The sequence below is a fragment of the Anticarsia gemmatalis genome, chromosome 4, assembly GCF_050436995.1.
Source record: "Anticarsia gemmatalis isolate Benzon Research Colony breed Stoneville strain chromosome 4, ilAntGemm2 primary, whole genome shotgun sequence".
In the NCBI taxonomy this organism is placed as follows: Eukaryota; Metazoa; Arthropoda; class Insecta; order Lepidoptera; family Erebidae; genus Anticarsia; species Anticarsia gemmatalis.
This window is the reverse complement of record NC_134748.1, coordinates 8,011,428-8,038,327: the sequence shown is the minus strand read 5'-3', so window position 1 is coordinate 8,038,327 and position 26,900 is coordinate 8,011,428. Positions and strand designations below refer to the sequence as shown.

General features: G+C 34.8%; 1 protein-coding gene across 1 annotated transcript in view; it reads right to left on the bottom strand.

Annotated features, from left to right (window-relative positions):
* Nucleotides 1–10,190: 10,190 nt before the first annotated feature.
* The window catches only part of LOC142972433 (G-protein coupled receptor dmsr-1-like), a 36,519-nt gene continuing 19,809 nt past the window's right edge, over nt 10,191–26,900 (bottom strand). Inside the window, exons 2-4 of the mRNA XM_076113542.1 lie at nt 23,656–24,512; nt 22,831–23,026; nt 10,191–15,413 (exon numbers count right to left, since the gene is read on the bottom strand). Of these exons, the coding sequence (XP_075969657.1) occupies nt 15,253–15,413; nt 22,831–23,026; nt 23,656–24,444 (1,146 nt within the window). The 5' untranslated portion in view covers nt 24,445–24,512 and the 3' untranslated portion in view covers nt 10,191–15,252. The remainder of the gene's footprint in view (nt 15,414–22,830; nt 23,027–23,655; nt 24,513–26,900) is intronic.

The window sequence follows — 26,900 nt, the reverse complement described above, 5'->3', positions numbered from 1 at the left end:
CATTCACAAAATTACGTTATAACACGAATTCTAAGATAAATTTACTTTAAACTAATGTAACTATTAAACTTAAACGGTTTTAACCTGTTATTTTCAATGACTTTGTCGGTTCTTTTCATGTGTTGTCATAGTTTATCGACATAAAATAGACAAATCAATATACAATATATAAAAATACCTTCATTTTGCCGAAGGTGTTGACTTGTTACTTCGTCATGGGAATGTCAATGGGGTGACAACGCCGGAGTTACAAGGTTAACCTCACGTCACTATGTCACACAATATAACGACGACACTGGAATAAAAATAAACCCTAACATAAATATCTTATGATATAGTGTTATACAATACCTTGTTGTTAGAACAATGTTCTTCATTACTGGATATTAATGACTAAAACTTATCAGCGTCCGTTCATATCTGCGGATACTGCCTGTCCACCGCGTTACAGCTTATAGAGAATTTGTACGAATTAGCGTTACCTGTTTGCATAGAAACTGGCTCCAAAAAAAAAAAGTCAGTCAGTCTCTTCTGCGCACAGTACCTACCTGTAGATATAACTTGGATATGATTTGCAGTTCCCGTACGACTACTGACACTAATCGTTACTTGGAATTTTATGTCACCATATAAACATGGTCCTGTGTGGTAAAAGCTCATAAAGCGCAAATATAAAATGAAAATGTTCTTTTGTCCCTGACATGTTGCTGTAGATGTAACAAGTGTCCGTTGAAGTATTTTGTTTGCAGTAGTGATGTAGGGCGACGTGGGTCTCGCACTGTCCCCGTTGAAGACCTCTCGCCTTAAAGCTTAAACACATATGCGACCTTTAATGTAGATTTAACCTTCGTAGGAAGCAGGCCGCCGCGCCGGAAAAGGAATAAATCAACAGCAAAAAAACGAAATGGAAAAGTATGTAAGCCTCAGGTTTATTATAAAATAATATAAGTCAACGTAGCTAAGTTGAACTTGTCCCACTTGTATCATTCTTTGATGAAACTTTTATGGGTCAGTCCATGTCGTCCCAATTAAACTTAGCTGACGGGCGCATAATTTGTTCAACATAGTTCTTGTTAAACATTTTTAGTAGAACACGATGTGCCACGTGCCGCACCTTCGCAGGTACCTCCTCACCTCGTCGTTATCGCTCGAGTACGACGCAGATTGTTTTCCGCAACCCTTCCGGTAGCTATTACGATCCTGCAAAAGTTTCGATGTAAAAAGTTTAGTAGTTTATGTACTTACACTGACCATTATTACCTGGCTTGTTTAAAACTTTGAGAGGGTAGGACACCAGCATTACCGGTTTTTTTATAACAGTAAAAGGTATACTTTAGTCTTTATGGCCTGTTTAGAGCTCAACCTTTTTTTTAAATATAATTTTTGAAACATACAATACTTAAATTTACACTGAATTCAGAACTAATATTTAATGGGCACATCATTGAAACAAAATTAGTAAATACCTAAGAATGCCTTTAGTTAATACATTGTACTATATGGTTTTTCGTGTACAATTCTTCTTGAGAGTGTGCTCATTCAAACATCATACGCTTCACATGCTTGTCGAACTTTGAAAGAAATCCGATACCAATTTATTGGCTGTTCAGTGTTCTTTTACTTATTTTATATCCATTGAGCGTACACTTGTACGTAATGTATCAACAAAAACGACAGCGCTATGGATGAATTCTTTATTACCGTCGTCTGCTATTCGACTATTTGTTACAAAAGTCGATTTTCTACTCATAATTTATTATTTCCTGCATTATTTGAGACGAATTTTCCTGAATGTTAAAATATCAACCCTTAATACATTATGAAATGTTCAAAATCGTTCATTTGAACCGCATTATCTACAAACCATAGTCATATTTTTATTAGACTATTTCTATTTGACATGTTTTATAGATATAGGTATTTTTATTAGATAGTACACAATCATGTAAAATATATCTACCTCATTGTATCTGATTACAGCGAAACCAAATCAATTGTAATAAAAATATTATGATAACATTCTATTCTACTTTCTATAGTCTTTAGTTATCGAAATAGAATTTACTATGTTAGACACATTGAAACAACAAAATAAAAATTGAATGAAAACCTTTTAGCTGTTATTGGAACAAAAAGCTGATGTCATTCTAAATTGCACAAAAAAAAACATTTTATAATATGTTTGTAGTGATTCGCTACCGAGCTTGCTTCTTGCCATCCAGTTAAATATCTATTACGATGTCACTTAATAAAATCACTCGAAAGCACAAAAAAGAGCGTACTAATAAATTACTATTATTTTCACGATTTCATAAAATACCTAGTCAGATAATAAATTCTCTATGTACACAAATTATATGTCATCATAACAATAATTTACTGCCGTCTACGGTGGTCGACAAAGAGTACGTGACTCGACTGAAAGACTTCTTAAAGGCTCCCGATTTGATTAGCTCCGGTGCTTTACATCCCTTACAAGTCATCCTTGAAACCTTCTAAAAACATACACTTTTTCAAAGAAATCCCTTACGTGAATACATTGGTGTCTTGATTTATCAGAAATATCTAAGTCACGATGGTAACTTTACGTTATTTATAGATCTAATAGATCAGAGTTTATTTTTAAAAATAAATTTGTTGCAACACTTGTTATTTTCTAAAGACCACAACTGAAATAAATAATTTAGTTCTCATATTACATTTTTGTTAATAAGTTTAACAAAGTTATTATAACCGTAAAATAGGATGGATGCATCAAAATTGTTTATTTCACGCTATTGACGTAAGTTATTGAAGAAACACGTAGTATCTTGTGGGTACGTCACAGAGCCGAAAGATGTAATATTCGTTAAACAAACCGTGAACATTGACCATCTAATTGTAATAGAAGTCAATATTGAGACTTCACGCATAATTTTGTTCGCTCCATGACACATCGCTTGACGAAGTCGAAAATTAATGTTGTGTGCAAAGCAATGAAGCAAGAATAATAGCTTCTCATTAAAAATCTAATCCCGCTTGACACCCTTTCCAAATTTTCTTTGCTCTGAAATAATAACGTGAAATTCATGTACATTTTCTTAGGAAAGTTGTAATAGGTTCAGACATCATAACATCTAAGATAATTCTTATTCACGTTCTTCCCGATTGTACTTAACGTTATCTTCATAATTTATTATTAAATCAGACTTTACTGTATAAAATAATTATAACGTAATTTGTGAAGTGGAGAATTATAATTATGTTTTCACGATGTGTACCTTTACGATATAGGTAGGTATTGGAAAGGTACGCATGTATTTTGTAAGCATAGGTGCTTATAAATCGATCTACTTGTTTCGAAAGGCAAAATAACTGAAAGAGTTCCATACATGAGTAGTAAGTGTAATGAATAGATCTCTGACCCTGGTTGAAAGAGGATAGGGCGGCGATGATCGCAACCCGCCCACGGCGCCGAACGCGGAGACCTACGAAATGGACGCTTCCAACTAAGCCTGGGATAATGTTTAAGGTGGTAGAAGATAGATTAATGAAGATACATTACAGATATCGTACCTGACTCACACACAGGTACATTATCAGGGACGGTATACAAAATGTCAGTAATCACAATCACATTAGTGTAAGCTCGGATCAAGAAAATTTGGCACTTTGCCCGCATTTTTCTCATATCTGCCACACCTAACATATTTTGTTCCTAAACTTATTACCTCATTATTGCGATATATCTAGCCTTTTCATTATTGCCACGATCTGTACCCGCATGATGTCAATCTTAGTCACATCTATTTTTAAAAACGTCATATGTATTTCAATTGTGAGAAACAGCTTTATATTACGGCAAGAGCATTTCTTATATTGACGTCACATACTCGCATCATAAAGGAACTACCTAGATATGATAAACCTCGCGTTATCACTCAGTATATTAACTGTACATTTTTATGTAGCTTTATAGCGAGGTCTTAAACGTATCACGTCTACAACATCGAGAGCACAAGATAGCGATCATATTGTTACGTGTCGAAAGGGTCTGCACGACCTACCATCGTAATACATGCGTGCCATTAATCTAATAAAAATGTACTCTTCGTCTTTATACGGGTTAGTTATAGTATACACAATTTTACGTCTACTTAAGCCTACATTATACTATTCAAAAACTATAATACGATTACGTGCACCCGTTGTCATATATTATTATGTAAATACAGTCATGACCGCTGCCATAATCCTATGGAATATCCACAGTGAAATTCAGAAGGGTAAACTATTCACGCCCACTTCTCTAAGCTGATATGGACACAAATGTCACAATTAAACCTATCCGCATACAAGGTTGCTTCCCACTTTGTCTGTGGATAGTTGGAGGTTTAGCATCGGAGTCCAGCCTTATCGGCAAATTGGAGCGATTAAGATCATTTAGGGACATTACTGCGTTTGGGACCGTAGTAAAAGCCGTCGGTACTAACCCTCGGGTTTGTTGATTGCATAAACGTGTATCAACATTGTTCAGTGATTTTAAGTTTTATTATATAAATCTCACAATTAGTAGGGTACCTTATGTTAACTACGTCCTAAAATAATATTAATAGAGACACAATTAACAACATACAATTGTGTAGTTAATTATATGATTGTAACAAAAGTTTGCCCAACTCCTACAAAATAAAAATTTAAATGTATAAAAATAGGACAGCCCCGGGAATTGTTAATGACAAAGTTAAATGTGATTAACAAACAATTAATCATGTCTCTCTTCATTTAAGCTCTTGTTTAAAAAGTTGCGAAGGAAAACAAAGTTGTTACGAATCAACAAAAAAAAAATGGTAGACTAAATGGGGACGATTACTTTTCAATAGCTTTTTGTGAAATTACTGTCAGCGCCCAAACATACCTACCGTATTAATAGCCACTAATTATTATTAACATCAAAGAAGTATGAAAAGAAACAGGTAATTCAAAATACCCTGTACTTTTTCGCACTTGGCTTGATTTCTCTTTCACCATTTTTTATATCAAGTTACAATCTAACTCAACTTCGCCCTTGTAGAGGTCGATATCTTATATTTCCCGGAATCCGCAATCAATGCGGTCGAGGACGTGTTGGAGTGCATGAAAATGTATCGAAATATACATTTAAGAATACAACTATGTGTGTATGTTGACTTTACGAGTGAACTGAATTGTTGCGGCGTAACTGACGTAATTTCCGTATGGCGTTTAATCATAAACAAGGACGCCCATTCGCTTCAGTATGGGGTGATGTGGCCTAAAAGGAACATTAATCCTGAAAACGACGCTCCTAAAAGATTTAAAAGTTTAATTTAGCACTTTGAGACACATTCTTTATTCAAGTCAGCGAGTTAGATTTGTGGAGTACAAATTACTATTTTAATACCATTAGGGCTCTAAGCGACAATAATTTGTAGACGGGCCAACAAGTGAGGGCGTGAAGGGAGCAATAAACGGCCAGCGTCCCAGACTGTGCATAATTAAGGTCCAGCGATGACATATGGCGTACCAGAAGTTTAATCATACCTCTTCATAATTTTAAGTAGGTCTCTCTCGTATTGTTAAACACATTATCAACTTTTAGTTATATCAAACGTTCCTTTATTTTCTTTTAAAGCTGCTGCAAACATTTTAAGTGTGTGTTCCAGAACAAATATAAAAGTGTAGTCCAACAATAGATTGCACTATACTCTCAAATAGTGTAAGATTTATTGAACTTTGTATCAAAGCGTTACATACCAACATACATATATACATATACCAACCAACATACTGTTTACTTTACGAGCAATACAGATGTTTATTTGTTTTCATAAGTACAAATTACACACATATAGAACCATTAGCAATTCTAGTGGACGCCATTATGGGAAGCGGTAATATGCATCGCCATTTGTGATATGATCATTAGTCATCGAGGTTCAGATGACGGATCGACAGCTCCCACATCCCTCAGGCAGCATCGTGTGGGTACTAGTCACCACTTAGTATAATACGAAGTTTGACACCACTTTATCACACGACATTAATTTTCTATTTTCGATATGTCAGCACCTGCTACCGACGTAATTGCCAGAATTAAACAATTGTTTCCTTCAACAGAAAGTAGTTAGAATAATGTGTTTTTTTATCAAAGTTACTACTCAGTAATTACCGAGCAAAAGGACCTTTTGGTTATATTTTAGAAAAAGAGAAAATATTAGCGGAATTTAGTAGTTACGAATCTGTTCTCATAAAATGAATGCAATAGTTTTAGAATTTCTTTATTTGAAACCGGCGAACCAATTTCATTGCTAATAGTTGATGAATTCTATCGCTATAAACATTGTGTGTCGTCAACACGGCGACAGTGACAAATGTTCCTCGCTACTCTATCAAAAAGTCTGTACTCCCATGGGGACCTTAAATCAGAAAGCAATCACCCCAATAAAAGTTCCACCTCGACAGTGTTATAACAAGTAATATCGAACTAGTTTCTATTGATATTTAAACTACTTCTTTGTTTTGATGCAAGTCTTAGTTCTGAAAGTTTATTGTTTCAGTCAATACTTTTGTTTTAATAATAAATATTATTACAAGTCTTTATTATACCTATAACATATGTACTGTTAGAAAGCTAAACACATCAAATCCATCACGCTTCAACTGAAACCACATTGATTTAACATCATAGTAACAAAGCGTGTACCACCAGATTAAAGGTTAAAATATTAAAACTAGTACATTTAACAACAAACACGCTAAGCAAAGCTTTTACTGGAGGAAATTTAATATTTATGTTGCTCGTTGTTTAGCAACGTCACTTAACAGTTTACAGAATAATTACGTAGAACATATCTAGTTGGCAACTGTCGGTAACATAATAATAGGTCGGCCGGTGTTTATCTAAAATAACCTGAGCATAACTAAAGTGGCTATTCAGTCAAGCTTCGCCTCCACGAGGACCGTCTATTGTGTCTGTAGGCAAATGAGAGGCCTTTCAGAGTAGCTGCCGCACGACGTCTACGTAAGCAGAACACTGAAGCAAGTAATGAGAACGCTTGCCTCAACCTTACACCTTCTCAGTGACATACTGATTCTGCAAATTTTCCGTCCCGCCGATCCTGTGTCGTTAACGGTTCAACTCATAAAGATTCGACATAAAGATTTGGCCGTGGTCACAAAATATGAATAAAACTTCCGAGATGTTCAGATATATTATCTATTTTATTAGTACTTAAGTAAAATTGAAATATATGTGTTTATCAAAAATCGCAGTGTTCCAATTCTCACGAATGTAATAACTAATAAGGATAAAAATACTACGATTCTTTTGTATGTGTACAATACATAAATAAATACTTCCCGGGTCCAAATTTAGTTGTAGGTACGATACGATACGACACATAGTATATGTAACGTTAACTGTGATATCTGATTTTATTTTCGACGTATCCAAAATCCACACTACCTACGTATGATAAACAAACAGAACATCAGTGAAGATAATTCTAACATAAAAATAACCCAAACGTAATACATAAATTGTATTACGTTTATCCTTTTCTAGTTCGTTGTTGTTCTCCACTTAACTCTCACACACGAAAGCTTTGTTCTACACAAAAGTAAGCGCAGATACATAATACTAATAAACAGCTCTACTCTACATACAGGGATTTACTAAAAAACTTCTCAACGAACGACGTTTGCGGAAATGTTGAAAAATACAATGTGTTTTGACATCGCACAATGGCTGGTGGATATCCATGTTTTAACAGTTAAAGCATATTAGCGTATCAGCCATAACCATAAAGCATATAGTCGTAAAACAGAGTACGCACAGCTAACATCATTTGACCAGCGCGTCACGCTCGATATCCTTGTCCATACACTGTCAGCCATGTTTACATGCATATCAAATGTGCCACTTGGCCGTGCTTACGTACTACATTTACATTATATTCCATTGAATATTACGCATACTCCATTCTGACATTTAAATATATGAAAGCTAAATGCGCAGATCGTCCGTGAAAAAATATTTTTCGTCCAAAATACCTACAAATGTTATAAACACAGTACTCGTTATAAACACAACGCAAGTGATGAGGCGAACTCATCCTACGTGTTTGTAAAGAATTTGCCGATTCACATTTTCGCGCCTACCGGAACAGAAAACGTCAATTTATGTGCCACTCTTGAACACACCTGAATCTGTGTGAATGATATGGAACCTGAAAAATCGTTCAACGTTTCTAATCAAAATATTTTTTTACTGTATTATATTCAGATAATTATAATGATCTGAAAATTCTATAATTAATATAATCTGAAAAGCAATGATCTAAAAATGTTTGAAGATGTAAGTTACCAGGTTTTTTTAAACATCAAATTATACATAGGTATTTAATGGATGACATATTATGTCATCAGTATGGTATTATGCACATCATTAAAGATTTCATAATGAAGGTACTTTCGTAGACACTCTAAGCTACTCTAAGCTAAGCAGTAGGTCGCAATCGAGGAAGTCAATAAATTTAAATAGATAATGTCGAGGCAATTTCGTCTAGACCTTGAGTACATACATAGTAGCGCTTAGTGGCAAGCATTAACATTTCACTGCATGCTCAGTGCATTTAGAGGGCGGATCCTTGGCTACCTAACCCATTACCAACCTAAGTACAATTCACTTACAAAATAAAAACATTGTTAGTGTCTTCCGGTAAAAGCAAAATGAGTTTACATTGTTTCAGTCTGAGCTTTCTGCTTTACCATGATGAAATTACTCTTTCTACGACAACCTATGTAACTAGCATCTATATAAAAATATTCTCGTGATTTAACCGTAACGAAACTGTTAAAAATATGTTATCCCCATTATGTCAATGAGTACAAATAATTTGATACACGTGATTATATTACGGAGTAAACACAAACAAGACTGATACGCCGTGGGTTGTTCTCCATGAATAAATATTTGGACGTAACGTAATGTTTACTTAACATTATTTTCCCCAGTTTCCTTGAATGGTTTTGTTTATTGACACATTCACCATTGTAGCGACTTATGTCCCATAAATGGGGCTTTGAATGCTTTTCACGAGCATTCGACCGTATGAATGTTTCAGTGAGTCGAGGTCGCAGTGGCCGACGGGACTCGCCCAGCAAATCCGAGAAGCAAACCTAATAATGACCGGAATAAATTATAAAGCGCCGGTCCTACTTGTAAGATCTGGCACAGTTCATGCAGTAATGAGACGCTATTAAAATGATATATTCAGTGTGTATGACCGATGGCATAATCGTGAGGAATGCCTGACGATGAGATTTTCACAATTTAGTGACAGAATGCTGCAACGTTGTAATTGGTACCGCTACTGTTCCTTTTGTATAGCACAACATTGAAAGAGAATACAGTGTTTTGTCTCCATTTTTCAAGTACAAAATCCCCAGCGACGCAGCATCGCTGGAATATTTCAGTCCATAAATACCCACAGTTATAAGAGAAAAATGAAAATAAAAAGAAACATGGCGTAGCTGTGTGCGGTCAACAGATACGAAACATGATTATGATATATCGCTGTTCCCTGAAACACGGAATATTTGCACTACCCCGCACAAAAACTAACAATTAACTATTTATTACTCACACCTATAATAAATCAAGATGCTAAGTTTTATGTACTTTTCTGTAGTAAAATTGTATTGTTTAAGATAAATTTGCGAGAAAACAAAAGAGATCATCCATTTTGGGCCTTTTTGTAAAGTGCCGGTCAACAAAAAATAATGTGTGTTACGACCTTAAATTAACTTCAGTGTGGTCGCTTTACAACTTGACAATAGCTTCAGATAGTTCATAGCAATAATAATCATTATTTTCTGTTTCCAAGCACTTTCAGTTATGAGAAATGTTTGAAAATGATGAATCTTCAAACTTGTATTACTCGGTTGAAAGTGACCCTACAGGTTTTGTGCCGTACTAACTATTGCTTAGAATGGCTAGTTTTATCGAGATTTGCCAAATTTTTTTGTTGGCCGGCACTTTAAAAAGGCCTACAAATGTATGGAGACTGGATGATCTCTTTAACAGGTAATAAGTTAGTAAGAATAAATAAAAAAACAGTTTTAATAAAAATATTTATTATCATCTTTATGTACAACATTTCTTATTTATTAGAACATTTCAACTACATTACAGATTTCACAGTCCTTTATACAAAATTGGTACATAACATATTTCTTTTGAGAGACTTTCTCTAAGATTAACTTTGTAGAAAAAGGAGACCTTTTCTACACATTTCGGTCCTTTTATAGCACTTTCCTACAACGACCAAGATAATTTAATTCGCAATATGCTATTTAAACCTTACTGTAATAAAATCTAATAGAGCCATTTTGGAAACTTCACTACGAAATATTTACAAAAACAAACTCACAGAAATATATTATTGGACATATTAAAATACTCTAGCATAGTGATATTACTTTATATCTTAAATAATTTTTTTCATATTTAATTTCATTAAGGTACAGTTAATAATTTTCGAATAGGTAGTTATTTATGTAAAGACATACCAGTCGATATATAGACATTTTCAGACGATCATGAAGGACTTATTTTGTTCACACACAGACACGTGTAAGTAACACAATATTCATGTGTTGATATATCCAAGGAGATATTTCGCCTAGGGATCGTGATAATGCTCCAGATCATACTTGTAACTTAAGTCGGCTTTGCAACCTTAAAATATGTATGATGTGTGAGAACTCCAAACAATGTGACAAAGACTAATGTAAAGCTATGACCTGGGATCTCAGTTATGTATGAGCCTCATTGTGTTCATCTCAAAAATAAGTAGCCATGATATATGTATTATGTATTCTCCGACAAACATTAAAAGAGAGTTACTTGTTACTTCAATTTACTTGCTTATTTTATTCTACATTATTTCATTAATTCTGTGTACACCTGCGACATCCTGCATATATTCAAATAACATCTGGCTAAACTCCAAGACCTCGTCAGTATAGAAGGGTAAAAATTTACATAAACTTAATATTTCATTGTCAACATTATCCTTTGATATAATACAAACTACAATATTATGTACATCTATACTTACTTTTTCCTTTATACAATCAAGGAGATCGTTGAAATAAACAAACATAAACGAGAATGTCAAAATATAAAATAATGGGAAAGTTGGTACCATTCCAAACTTTGATGGATTTTGTATTAACGTACATGCGATAAAGCCGAGAAAATAACTAAAAAAATTCTCGCCTCGATTCATAATATTTATGACATGAATATTGACAAGTTAAGAAATCCAATTTTCTGAAAGTAATCTTCTTACATTCTCCATCACGATAGATACACAGAAGGCATCGATTTTGTATTACAGCTTAACAAGTTCCCATCTTGCGATGATGTGTAAAGTATACCAGAATATATTGTTACATTAAACACGGATCAGAAACTGACAAAATTTGGAGCGAATGCCCCTCCGGGAAATCCGTTAAAACTGATCCACCGTTTCCCTTGAAACGATTTGTGTCATTCGGACATTTGTACCGACATCAACAGCAAATCAATTACCTACACAATTTACTGTACCTCGATTCTCTACCACTATCGACTACCGACAACCGGCTAGCTATCGAATTTTGACATTTAGAATGTACTGCCAAAATGTTTCCTACGACACCCGTCAGAGGCGCTGATCAGATTTTCATACAAAATTTCTCGATGACAGTTCGGTTGTCGGTAGTCGATAGTAGTAGAGAATCGAGGCACTGGTACCTTAACTTATTTTATTATAACATATTTAATATAAGTAGGACTTAACTAATGAACATTTACTGGTAAACATGAATAAATATAAGAATTTGGTAAAAAAAACAAAGATTTAAGTAATTAAGTTATCATCTATGACTATGTGTTTAACTTCTAATACATTTCACTAATACGTCTCTTTCACATATACATATATGTACAGGTTGCTGATAAGAAAGATATATCTAAGTAAGTAGCTACATGTATATGTATTTTAAAGATTATCTTAGTAAATGACAATTTGATAGCATTTAAATACATAATGTGAACTACATTTTACCATCTTGTAACCAAAAACTAGTAAACGTATAATATTTATGTCCACATTTAACCAACGCTGAACGGAGCTCTGACTAAAATATTTTCGAAGACAATATTTTTTTATTTGTATGTACAGTTAATACGTTTATATATTGTAAGAAACATGGATAGAACATGAGCAACAACTACAAGTGCCTAGTAAGAAATACTCTTATAATATTTATTTATAGTTAAGTGCCAGAGCAGCTACAAGTTGTCACTTTAAACCAAAATTAATGAAAGTTCGTCCGAGTTACAACAGTTCTGTTTTATCTTAGTTTGATCCATATTTTGTACAGGTAGCAATTTCTTATGAATATTTATACAGTAATTGGCTCGACCCGATTGGACATTAAAAGTACAATGTAAGCAACAAAAATGTAAGCGACTTGGGGGAATATTTTTCATCAAGAAACAGAGCGCGTGCCTGCACGTGACTACTGACCTCGTTTACCGATTACGAGCTTTCCAAAAAATTATCTTCCACCAATTTCGAGACAGCAAAATATCCTTTATATAATATTATTATATTTTATACAATAAGTACTTAGAAGTTTTATGCGTTAGTCCATTAGAACAACCTGACATGGATATGATTTACAGTCGTTTCATCGTTACACGTTGATTTTGCGTAAGAAATCATTTATACTATAGTTTAATTTATGTCAAAGTTTATTTAGATTAAAATACCTTTTTGGGGTCTTTCGTTGAACTCAAACAGTAAACCGAGCCCTTATTAATTCGTTCCGGTGTCCTACCAGAAGGATGAAGGCCGAATGTCCCCTTTCGGCTATTTACATTGAAAGCACGTCATTGATGATATTTTTTATACGTTCTTATACGTAGGTACGACACGCTATGTGGATAATAGCATGGATTATGTTCGTATCGGTCCCCGTTGTTGATATTTATTATAATAATTTTGATTGGAAACATGAATATAGCAGAGGCACACGACGAGACACGTCGCTTAAGTACACGAATGTGTTATCAGTAACAGTTTGGTGCGAGCGACATTAAGAATTCAAGTGTGCGACCGCATATCCTCAGTATGTGAGATGACAACATATCTCAAGTCTGCGGGAAACGATATTAGACATAGATATGAGAGTTCACGTTGTTTAGCTGGTTTGTACGACGCGATTCCATTCCATATATTTCCACGTAAAATGTTATTTGCTGAGCCGAAGCTCGGTCGCCGCATTTTCAAACCAAAAATGTCACAGACATGGTGACCTATGTTGTTTACGTTTCCTATTTTCTTAATGCCCATATTTAATAATATAAGCTACTTACAAGAGGTAATATGATATTAATTGCATAAACTTTTGGGCTTTATTTCATTACAGTTTCGGCCGCGCAAGGGACGTGACCAGAAAATATGGAACTATCCGTAATTACGTTTCCAATAATTTATTTTGTTATATACTTGGTAGGTATACTAACGTGATTGATGGGTAAATATTAAATTAGGAAACTAACTTAATACTTACAAAGTTATTACTAATTGCCTGTTTTACTTGGAATAAGCGATATTCTATTATAATGTTATCCACATTTATTTAGATTTTGAATTGTGTTACCGTACGAAGGGTTTTAATAATGTACTTTTTATTATACAATTCACTCTGCATACCTATTATATGAATATTTATTGAGGTAAAAGTTAGAAGGTAGGGATTGGAACAATAACGTTTGTCACATAAATAAATATTAAGTCACCCATAAACAAAAAATATTCCACCGAGTCACGTTTTGTGCGGTAAATAAATTTGCTGCATGTTGACACGCACACAAACACAATTAAAGCTTTTTGCACTCCCGTTTTCATAAATATTACCTACAGAAACATGTATAGATGCATAAAACATGCATGTTCTTAAAAGTTTACTTTTCATGTTAAAAGAAGTTGCTACCTTTATATCACAAAGTAATGATACGCTGTTACATAATTTATCTAAAACCATAACAAATTGTTGTATCATAATACTTAACATAAATAAGAAACACTTAAATAATAACGCATTTATAAACAACGTTTATCTCAAAACAAAACAAAGTAGTTGTGAACTTGTAGCTTTGGCTTTCAGTTTTCAACAAACAGTTTTCAATTTGTAACAAAAGTAACTTTCTAGACTCTATTTAGTTGTGTGCGAACTACACCCGAAGTAATAAGGGATTGGCTCTATCTAATAAATCGCGCCGAGTGAACGAACACCCACGTTTATGAAACGATCCTTTCTCCTCTATTACACAAGTACCTGGATATTATACAACTTTAGTTTTTACTCTCGTACATTCTTCCTCATCGACGAACAAAGTAAATAATCCCGAAAGGTCTGTTTTACTATGAAACACTGAGAGCCAATGACCTCCATGGGCATCAGACAATTTCGCTACAATTTAACTTCAGAAAGGGGCGTGATGCCCTCGAGAGTAAAAAGCCTGATTGCTATTAATTGCTACGCACGTCAATATCATCAAAGAGGCATGTGTTGACTCTCATGTTCAATTTCTGGGACTCGCGTATTTGTGTTTATCTTTAACCCATTCATTAATGACAAATGAATTACGAGTCATGTTTTGTTTACACCCAACTAAAACAATACTGTCTGGATACTTTCTAAGTTGACTAAACTAGTTGAAGTTTTACGTTAAATTGTTTCAATGATTTCATACGTAAATTTATAATTATTAATTTTACAATAAATTCCTAATGAGTAACTACTTAACAACTACAGACACTATAGTATTTATATATCGATTTGGTTCATAGCATTTATCTCTAGATATAAACAGTAAGCACCTCATTTAACTTTAACTTACAAATTTTAAATTGTTCACTTCTTATTTAAAGAAACGTCACTTGCAGAATTTCATCCAAATACTTTAATATTTATAGTCCCGAACGGAATCGAAAACGTTTGATAAATTTCCTTTACGTTAGATGCTTAAAAAGATCATTAATAAAGGAGCTGCTAATAAAATTCAATGATCCACGTCTCAAAGTTGGAATTGTACATTTTGTAGAGTCATTACTTAGCCGTGAATGATTGTGATACCTCGTGAATAATTCAAAGGTGTGCAACCGTGGAGACGGTCGCTCTGCGGCAGCGCTACGCTTTCAGGGCGGTGATGGGCTCGGGCGGCGCTCGCCCGAGGGGCAACACCTTCCGCGCCAGCCTCGTGAACGTCGACCGGAACTGACGGCTCATACTGCAGTACAACACGAAGTTCACTGCAGACCCCACGAGTGCCATCAGATCCATCACCTCACCTATGATGACAAGATAAGAAAGAAATTACTGTAAGTCTAACACAACAATACGTGCGAAAATACATCGATGGACAATCAATTATTTTTTGTATTGAAATTTAAGAATACTATATTATTTCTGACTCTCTTTGCCGAACGACACTTATTAGATAAAGCAAAAGGGACAAAGAGTCTCAGCCTGTCCCTATTAGAACCGGGTACAACATTATGTATGTATGTGTAAATCTATACTAATATAATAAAGCTGAAGAGTTTGTTTGTTTGTTTGTTTGTTTGTTTGTTTGTTTGTTTGAACGCGCTAATCTCAGGAACTACTGGTCCGATTTGAAAAATTCTCTCAGTGATAGATAGCCCATTTATCGAGGAAGGCTATAGGCTATATATCATCACGCTACGACCAATAGGAGCAGAGTACCAGAGAGCAGAGAAAATTATGATTCTCTTATGTGACGCAAGCGAAGTTGCGCGGGTCAGCTAGTGGTTCATATTAATGTAACACAAAAAATCTGGTTTCACGAAACGATTTTTACGGGTCACTGCCAATTTTATGGAGCGATTTAACAAAACCAGTTGAACGGATTGTTTCGCGTTTACCAACAATTTATTACACATTCGACGTGTGAAATAATGTCGGAATTAATTATTATTTCGCTGTATCATATCGTCGTCAATATCAGAGAGCATATTGGCAATTTATCAAACCGTGTTACCGATACTGTATTGTCACGCCCTCGCAATTCACTACAGACTAAGCTAAGCAAGAAGTCATAACAAAAGCCCACTTCTATTCAAAGGGCAATGAAACCAAATAACATTATGTAAACCATTACCGAACCAAGTGGATTCGTTTCGATTTCTGCTTTCAAGTGAACGTTGACCTAAGAACTGTTATAAAAAAAACCAATAAACCAAAGGTATGTACTCGTATGTACGTACATACACACCTTTGATTTATGAATTTCACTTTAACCCTCTACCGCATACAAACCCACATATGGTTCGGCAACTTTAGTATTTTTTTTCTTCGTAATAATGCTAATACAATAACTAAATGCATCGTCTACCTTAAGATTATTATGTTGGTAATACGAAAATAATATTTTATTGTCGGTGGTCAAACCTCAATTCCGTTATAATCTCACTTGTATCAGCGCGTGTGCGAAGTTCAACACAGTGTCTTCAAATTCATTTTTCAAAAAAGTTTATCTACATGATACAGGTAAGTTTTGCTTGATAAAAAAATAAAATATGGTGCTATTACTATTCTATTTCAATAATGTTTTAGTTTTTTATAGCTTTTTTGCATATTTCTATCATACTGAAGGACTTTTTCTTGGAAACCATATATGGTTTCGCATGCATTCTTACCAAACTTTGACTTTTTTCTGTGGACCATATATGGTATCGTATGCACTATCAGTTTTTTGTGTGGTGTGCATAGCATGGCTTTTCCTTGGTTGCAGAATGGATCCTGCTCGCTTTTATGGCTCTTATAAGCACGTAAATCCTTGAATTTAATTTATTTGATTTTAAGCAAGCAGTTTCAGAACACTTACGCAAATCAGGTAAAGCAGTAAGTATTCGAAAAAGAGGACGTCCCTGTAATCAAAGCAGAGACGGAACGCCTATAAGTTTTACTGGCCATGGAAGTCCTGCTTCATCTAATCCAGGAACACCCAATCGTCCAAGTAAAATAAGGAAAGTTCCTGTCAGACACCAAGAACTGCCGTTGAACTCTGTAAGAACGGACAAAATAGACCATATGCCGGAATGGATGAAAAACCAACAAAAATGTCAATGTTGCGGTCAAAAAACTTACACAAAATGTAAAAAATGTATGGTTTTCTATGTAACAACGACAAACGGAACTGTTTATCAGATTTTCATGATAAATACTGAAACTATTGTGCGAGATACTATAAGCTCAAATTATTTCCTTATTTCATAGAAACCCATATATGTCATTAGTACTTTTGATTATAATTTTTTTGAATGCATACGAACCCATATATGGTCTTAATTTTTTTTTTCGTTCCTGTAACCGTTTTTTTTTTAATTTCCTTTCTATAGTAAATCTTGTCAGTAAATAAAGGCTCAATAACCATAAAATATTTTTTTTATCGTTTTTTTCATAATTCATGCAGTAGAGGGTTAAGAAATGACCTTATACTGTACTAGAAGTAACGCAACCTATTGGATGTTAAAAGAATCTTGTAACTTTTATACGGAATATTGGGTAAGTTTCGTTCTACGACTTTCCGATACTCGCGTTGTTTACTTTCCTTCATTTAAATCTACGTGATTAGATAACTTCAAGGCAAAGTTCAAACATTTGTGCAATCAAAGTTTTGCTCCCCAAAGCTCAATATCAGAAAAGTAGCTTAATATTTTCGCTGTTTCTTAAAACGGTTTAGTCCACGTTCGACCACTACGATCACAATTGCCACTATAATATGGTCATGGTAAACAGATTCTGTTTATAGATGCGTATGGTTTTTTATATAGACTAGGACATATCTTAAAAGTTATGACAAATAATTACTCAATGGTTATAATCAATTTACAAGTTTCATCTCATCATAAACAGTTGCACATTAATATTCCCTGAGAATGAAGCATCGTGTGTAATGTGTCGTGACTCGCGTGTCAATCATCTATGTTTGCTTTATTAAGTCCTGCCACTTTAACCTCCGCGGCGCTTAATTACCTGACTTAATTATCATCAACTAACTGAAAACAATCTGAATATCTGAATGTAATTTACATTACCCTTGAAAAGTTCGTTACTCCTGTCGTGGGACGCTGAAAAGTGCGCAATTTTGCTTACACCACATGTCGCTTTTCACAAAGCCAATTTTCGTGGCCTGAAGTATGTGATTTCTACGATATTAAAGCTTTTACGGCAAAATCTAAAGCGATGCTCCCATATAATACTCATAGAACCTATTGCCGTAACCAAATAAATGACAGGCGATGAGATAATTTTACTAGACCCGATAGTACCAGTGCCACGCGTGATATATCATCTTATCTGACAAATTATACAGCTTCTAGTAGACACATTGAAAGGTCTGACCTGTATCACTTGATATTCCTAACGCATATTTCGCCTACACCTACGTCAGCACGTCGTCGTCGCTCAATGTTTCCAATAATTTTCCGTAAATTTCCATTACATTGAAATTGATCTAAATATCACGGAGCAACGCTTTCAATCATCGTCAATCAAATCAGGAACATAAATTGAATCTGTATCTCTTAAATACGGGACGAATTATACAATATGCGCGTATAAATACTCGCATACCTACATTGTGCTTTGTTCTTTATATTGTACCCTAGATTACAATTTTCCCTGTCAATCTACTGTGATATATACCAACATGTTGCATGTCGCACGTCGTCCTGTAAAGTCACAAGTGTCAACTGCAGGAAATATAGTGTGGTCAGTACTCAAAGCGTTGCACAAGCAAGCTGTCACTGCTTACACCAATACTGGCTTTACGACAAATAATACTCCACTATTTTTGTACCGTTTAAAAAACCTTCACTGTTATACCTATTTATTTCTCTCTTAACAGAAAAAACGACTAAGCAATAAAATTGCGTGAATAGCTTGCAGATTCTCAAGACACCACTATACTCATTTATTACCATCTATAAATACAACTCTAGACCCATTTCTCCTTGAGTTAAATAACTACATAGATTCTTAACAACTAACTTACATTGCTGCTAGTAACAAGCGTGTTTACAATTCGTATTAACGTTTCAAGGTATCTTCAGAACTACATATCAAAATTGCATCATTAGCTTTTAACTCGTAGATATTCTTTAAACAAATGTCAGTTAAAGCCCCTGGATATGTCTGCCAATGTTCCTGGGAGCCTGCAAATGTTCGATTTGATTGCTCTTTTTATCAACATTCATTTTATGTTCGATCAAACAAGTTCCTAAGCATTTTATAAGTACGTGAAGCAAACTAGGTTCACGCAGTTAAAACTCGGTTATTACTAAAGTTAGAATGCTCGACGTCGAAGATTGTCCTAGCTGCATCTGAATAGCTCGCTTGATCACCAAAGTTGGCGTAATTACCGAGACAAGTCATTCGTCTCACTTAACACTACGAATGGACGGTAATTATCACCTCGTCATACGTGCTTGCATCCTAATCACATAGCTTTAGGTTTAATGCCACGTTCACATTAGTTACAAGGATAGATACTCAGTTACATATAGACGTAGGTGATTTAACATGGGTAAGCATCAATCGAAATGGCCGTAATTTTCCGCTTTACTGAACTGAACTTAAGACATTCCGACATTTCCAATACGGTTAACAATTATTAAGATACTGCACGAACATTCAATATATGAATTATAAATTAGACACTGGCGTAAGTAGTTTTATGTTTCCATCTATACTGTATTGTATTTGTATGTATATGTCGCCGAATTCATTTAAAAGTTAAGATTTTTGTCGTTATTATCAAAATCTCGTTGCGTTGGCACATAGACATGTGTCGTTTCACCCTCGCTTTAACACAATTCGTCTCAATACAGATGAGTATATTCACAGATAAACCACAGTCGTATGTTATAAGCATTCATATTTGCCTGATTCCATATAATAAAACGCACTCCCTTTGATCCTTTTCATACTTATATATTTTCGTATCCAGCTGAATACTTCTGTCTGCTTTGACTCTTTGTTGAGGGAAACGCAGGCACAACCCCGCGTACATTAAATTAAAATTTTATTCTTTCGAATTTCATAAGGCCTTTATAAAATAACACACGTATATACTTAGATTGCCATAATAGAGTAATTACATGGGGTGTGGGCTGTGTGTTTTGCACTATGTAATGATGGTAATTAATTACTCCGCGAAATCACAGAACTAATTCCACTTTAATTTATTAAAGCCCACGGATACAGTTAACTAATTAGCTTTTCGTATTTATTTGTAATGCCAAATTCAAACACTGGCCTGGAAATTGCTTGGAAATATTTGTACGTGTCCGTCTAAGAAGAAAATATTAGTATCTTAAACGATTGTTATTTATTCTAACATCATCTGCATATCTCTACCGTGTTGTAAATTACTTGAAACCAGTGAAAAAACGGCCACAAAATGTATAACATACATATGTCACGAGGAATATATTATGCAACAAATTTTACTCCACCAATTTTTTAAGATAAAAATTACTTACGTTGGAATATCCAACACCACTCGCGCTTAATTAAAAGTAAATGGCAGCAATAACTCTTGACAAGATCAGTTCGAATCACCGAGCTTATTCATTAAGCCTGAGCTTATCATGCATCAACACCAACCAGATTTAAATTAAACCATTTAGTGACCCGGGAAATCCGTGACTGTATATAATCCTACTTACTTTTGACTTTAAAGGCCCATATCACTTTTCATTGAATACAACACATGAAAACTAATTCAAAACAAATTGTATAGGGTCAGACCGGCATATTCCGTCTATGGGGTGTAGTGTAAAAGTAGGCAAAGGTAGGTACGTATTAAGTCAGCTGTTTTACCGACAAGTCTACAAACGCTGTAACTCGATTATAGCTAGTATTGTTTTATATAGACGGTTCCACGACATAGACAGAATATGCCACTCTAACCTTGCCTATCTAAAAAAAGTATTATGTTAAAATAAGACAGGATGTATAAATGTGTACGGAAAATAAGTTTGTAGCATTCTTTAATCCCCCCTCATTACTATTACCGCCACAAAACAAGATTTATTTGTATACCAAATCCAACTTGAAATTCACAAACGATATATTCCAAAGCTTTTCCGTATACCTTTTTGACCCTATAAACTAATTATCCAAACAGAAACTTCCCTAAATTACATTTACAGAAGGAAAAACAGAGGTTTTACTCCATTATCCACTTATTTAATTCTCCAAGTAAGTAACTATTCCACTGTACCCTATTTCATTTTCACGCGTCCAAAAACACTCATTCAATTTGATTGAAATCCTTAAAATTAAGACTCTGTGAACGAATAAGATAAACCCTGTTTTCTTAGTAATCTATCTTGTATTGATTTATTAAGACATTCAAAGTAATTAAGACAGTCTCAACAGATTGATTACAATATCTAGAAATATTTATTATTAAGTATTTTCAGCTATGCTAGCCACTTACGTAGTCCTAAATATTTCTCGTACTGCTTTATTTTTTTTCTTCTATAGGTGTCATTTAAAAGAATCAGGGTAAATACTTTATTAATTAATATTAATTCACATATACCAACAATAACTTAACAGCTGGTACGTAATTTGCAGTGTTAGCAGAATAGATATTTTTTTATAGAATTTAAGATAGTATAAAAATGTTTTTATATTTAAGTAGAAAAAGAACGTTGTTGTTAGGATTTATGTGTAGATATTGCCGAATACGCAATAAATACTGCCGGTTCTGCCACATTAACGTGAATTATATAGCGATTAGCCAACCATCATTGCTAAGCTGGGCTCGCGATTCACGGTTTGTAAGCTTAAGCATTTGTAAACGATTTACTTAAATATTATCTCAGCTTGTACACTCAGTACCTAACAGTATACAAAATAAAACGTTTTTTGATGGACTTATTTTCGCAATTTTACTGCAAAATTTTAGACGGATTACATTTTTTGTGGCTTGAGGTACTCTTACCCTTTCAGTAGTAAACCAAAGAGCCTCCATTTCAACCCGGTAGAGCAGGGTGAAAGGGTAAAATAAAAAGATAAGGTAATAAGGTACTTGAGATTTTAATGTTCAACATAGTCCATGAAATACGTGGCAAGATTGTAGAGTTCCTTAGCCTTATTTTGATAAACATTGCGTACTCTAAAGCGACATTTGGGTTAAAATTTTCTGTCTTAGTATTCAACCGTTGCGTTAAATTACCTGTGTTTCTATTCTAAGGCAAAAGTAACGAGTCATTACATCATTCTTATCTCAATTTGGTTACCAATATATTATTATATTTTTTACATTTAATAGATACAACTATTTGTAACAACTGACTGTACGAGCGCTCGTTAAGATAGAAAATACTTTTGATCTCAAACAAAAGGACGAGAGGTCTAATTACGATAGCGTGATGCTAACCTTCACCTTCGTTCACAATGACTGACAGCCAGTTTACGTTATCTACCGTATTAAGGCGAGTGTAAACGACACTAATATCCCTGGAACCCCATTCTCCTATTGTTTATGGCCATACCGCCTCTCTCTGTGACTTTGCATTCCATAAAAATAAAAAGTAGTTTTCCTCAAACAGCATCAGTAAAAAACGTAAACGAAGGTTTGGCATAAACTGCCAACTCAACTTGTGTACAAAAATATGGTATAACAAGTTATTGTGTTGTTTCTAGGCCTGAAAATAATATGACACTCACCAAAAGCGTAGTAACATCTTTGAAAGAGATGTGGAGCAATGGCTGTGAGGAGACCGAAGAGGGCTTGTGGGAGTTCTGTGGCGAGGAACAGGCCGAGCAGGGCCACCAGCATCCGCGTGGTGCGGTCAGTCCGTCCACCACCGCCTCCCCCGCCCCCGCGCTTCCCTCCGTCCTCGTTGAGCCGAGCCTTCTCACCCTACACACATTCAAAACAGCTATAATTATATTAAACATTCCCATCTCTCACGTATTATACATACATTATGTGTATCATATGAAAGCATCAAGGCTGGGCATGGAACAAAGGAAAAGAACACAATAGCATTTTCTTTTCATAGTTTACTTATTACACTTTCGTCATAATACGCTCACTGTTTTTGGCACAGTTATAGATGTAGTATCTTTTGTTATCTTTTGAAAAAGTAATATTTTTTAATTTAGTATTTAAAGAGAAAACATTAATAAAGTTGGAATAGAATTATTAATAATAGAGAGACAACGTGGGGTGCTTTCTTATTGAGTGCACGTGCAATAATCCCATTGATCTCCTACAATCCTGCCTATGCATAGAAAATGTTCAATGTATGAATATTTTTAAACTTTCACATCGATGTCGAATCCGATTTGATTATTCATAAACTCAGCTATATGGGACAGCTCACTTTAATACGACCAACTGCTAGCACCGTGGGCATTGTTGCCGAATAAATGTAGTTGTTTTTTTTTATGTATGCAATACATTCAAGATAACGGGAGGAAATTCTTTCGCATTTATATAAATTTAGTACCTAGTGACAAAGATATAAAATTTCAAAAATAAATTACCTCATTTGTTGATATCGCTGACTTCTTCAAAAGTTTTTGTCTTCTCCGATCACTGGACTTCATTTTTAAGATTAGCAATACACTTAATATAGACAACACTACACACGGAATAAGTTTTAGAAACACACTGTATATCCAGAATATGGCGGTGAGCAGGTCGTTATTACTGGTCATCAATAACGCGTACTGCGGCTCTGTGCTCACTGATGCGTTCACTGTATCCGTGTCGTTCAATGTCCCGTTCTCGGACCCCGTAATCGACATCTTGGGAAGTTCTTGAATATTCATAGCAAAATATATAGGAAGACACAATATCGGACACACCGCATAGGCGACACCTATTGCTATATTCGTGTTCTTCTGGTTACATAACGTCCTGTTTTTTTGAGGGAATTTTATAGCAATGAATCTCCAAACTGCAAGAGTGATCGTCAACCAAATCGATACTGTGTGAAACGTTTGACTGAATATAGAGTGAAAATATACAAAAACCGCCCACGCATAAGAATTTCGATGAAGCTCCGAGCATATATTTGTATAAATATGTAGAGCAAACGGTATGTAATCAAACATGACCAGCAAATCAGCGACTGCCAGCCCTGTTAAAATGGAGTTGGTGGAGGAAGCCATCTCCTTGCGACTGAGTACTGCGATGTTGACGGAGTTGGCGGCGCAGCCCAGCAGGCAGATGACGAGTGCGATGTAGCCGTGGATCGTCACATACACTCGTTGGAAGGACTCTCCCTCTGGCACGCAGTATCCCACAAACTCTTCTGGATCACTCGACATTTTTACTTCTTGTCTTATTGTACGGTAGCGAGTTTTTTTATCAATTATCTGTGTACAGCATACATTATCTGAAAAAAAGAAAATCCGTTATTATTATTTATTATGTGGCTAGGAATTTTCGAGGCTTTTCACGGCATTCATTTTTGGGAACCCAATAGAAAACCGAGGAACCGGACCGCTGTCACTCAAAAAATCCTATCTGCCCACGCTAGAAAAAATAAATAATAACTCTAGGTACAGGATTTACTGTGTGCTTACGTGTTATCCGAATGTTCACGGTTATTTATGTTCGTGCCTGCAGCGGTTCGGTAATGGAATAATCATAAATAAAGAAACGCGATCCCCTTCCTCGGCTTGGTGGCACTTTCCTACGATTGTCTGCTACAATTTGAGCACTTCGTATTTTCTTTCATCCGTAAAGTATCTAAGAGTTTCTTACTGACTTCGTGAAGTACTGAAAACTCTGTTTTCAGTTTTCAAACTGTTCGTCACAAGTTGAAAATTGCTGAGCCAGTCTGACCGTAAGCGGTTTAGTTGTAGACAAGATTGTATTCACTTCAAAGTGAAATTTATTTTTATTTAGTAGGAGCTTAGCTTATAATTAAGTTATTTACTAATGAATTCAACGCATATGGACTAGTATTGACATTGTATGTCCCGTATTCAATATTTCCTATCCCCAAAATAATGTGGCAATATCTATGTCAGTACAGTATTGAGTTACATAAGTACAATGATTATTTAAAACTTATCTAATCCGTCATTTTGTTCATACTAATTCAAATAAATATGCATGAGCATCTCTCTTCTACGAAGTCCGGACACTCCAAAAGGACTTACGAAGTTAGTAAGATTTAATATCCTCTTAACCGACAATAAACTGCGAGTTATATATCCCCACTTGAATAACAAATGATCTCTGAACCGAGGTCCATCTCTATGAATACTTGTCTGTGAGTAAATCCTCCTACATTCTTATAATTGAATTGTCAGGCTAGAATAAGCGACGCTTATTAACTCAGTTATTTAAATAAATATATGTAAGTCATAATTATTTTAAAAGCTATAATGTTACAGTTGGTCCAGTTTTATTAAGCACAGACTTTTGTTTATCGTTCTTATTTCGTATTCTTTAAATAATTATTACAATTATTGTGACTAGATTTAGTGTAATATAAATTATTTTAGGTATTCATTAGGCAATTAAAATTACCAATCGAGTTCAATGGTTTTCCTTGTGCCATTACAGATATTCTGCGTTTAAACGAGAAATAGAATATTACTAAGTATAATATCATACTGTAAAGTGTACCTATTTACACCCTACTGCGCCTGCTCGATGTTAGACGTATATTCCTTATGCATAAACTGCATTGCCAATCTCACATTTCGGTGAAATGTTATCAGTTATCAGTAAAGCAATAAGCTCTCCCACGGGAAATACCGAAATAGAGGAGTGTAGCAACACCTTTACACGCATACATAATATATGGTTTATTTGTGATCAAATGCAAATGTTGTAGGCAGATATTAGGTTAGCCACGTCAATGTTGTCACAGTTATGAAAATATTTGTACCGAATACGGCGAATACTATACATTGATGCGATATTATCATGATGGCCATAAGCAAACACAGCTCCAGTGTTTTTTTTATGTTTCAGGTTATTACTGTCATAACTAAGATAAGATAAGATAAGATAGCTAAGATAGTTGGTATTTTTCATCATAAAATTCAGTCAAAGACTACAAAACTGTCTACCGGCAGTAGTTGTTAATCTAAAAACAATATCAGATAACAAAGGAAGCTCGCTAACAATACCAATATTAACAGAACGATATCACCCGCAGGGGAAGTTATCTTGGAAGGCTTAGTGACAAACTTCGTCTACTGTGTAATCTCTAGTGAATAAACTAGTTGAGTGCGTGCTTTCGGCTGGTGCTACAGAGAACTCCAAGTTGTTCACCCGCCCTAGACTGCGTAGTGGCGCTGTAAGGACGCACTTATTCCATTACCGTGACGTGAACTATAACAACTATCTGCCTCGGATCCACGTCTCTACTTCAAACTTATACACATAATTAAATGGCGTGTCTTATTTTATCAAAATTTATACATTTTATCAACTAATTCACCCTATGAATATAAATATTCACAGTCCCAGTCCCAGGGGATGATACATTCGGACGTAAACATCAATAGTACGGCGCGTTAATAGGAGTTGCCTTATTATGAAAGTCCCATTACTGAGTAATTATTATAACTTGTGTAGCGAATTTTCAAATTTAAATTTTAGCACTATGTCGGACGTCAAAGCAAAATTAAATGGAAAATCTGAATTTCATTTGACCTTTTCATAGCCCACAAATTGACATGGCACCGGAACTTGAAAAGAGCTAATTAATTTATTATTCTGACGTTTTACATTGCCAATTAAGAGACAAAAGTGATTTTAG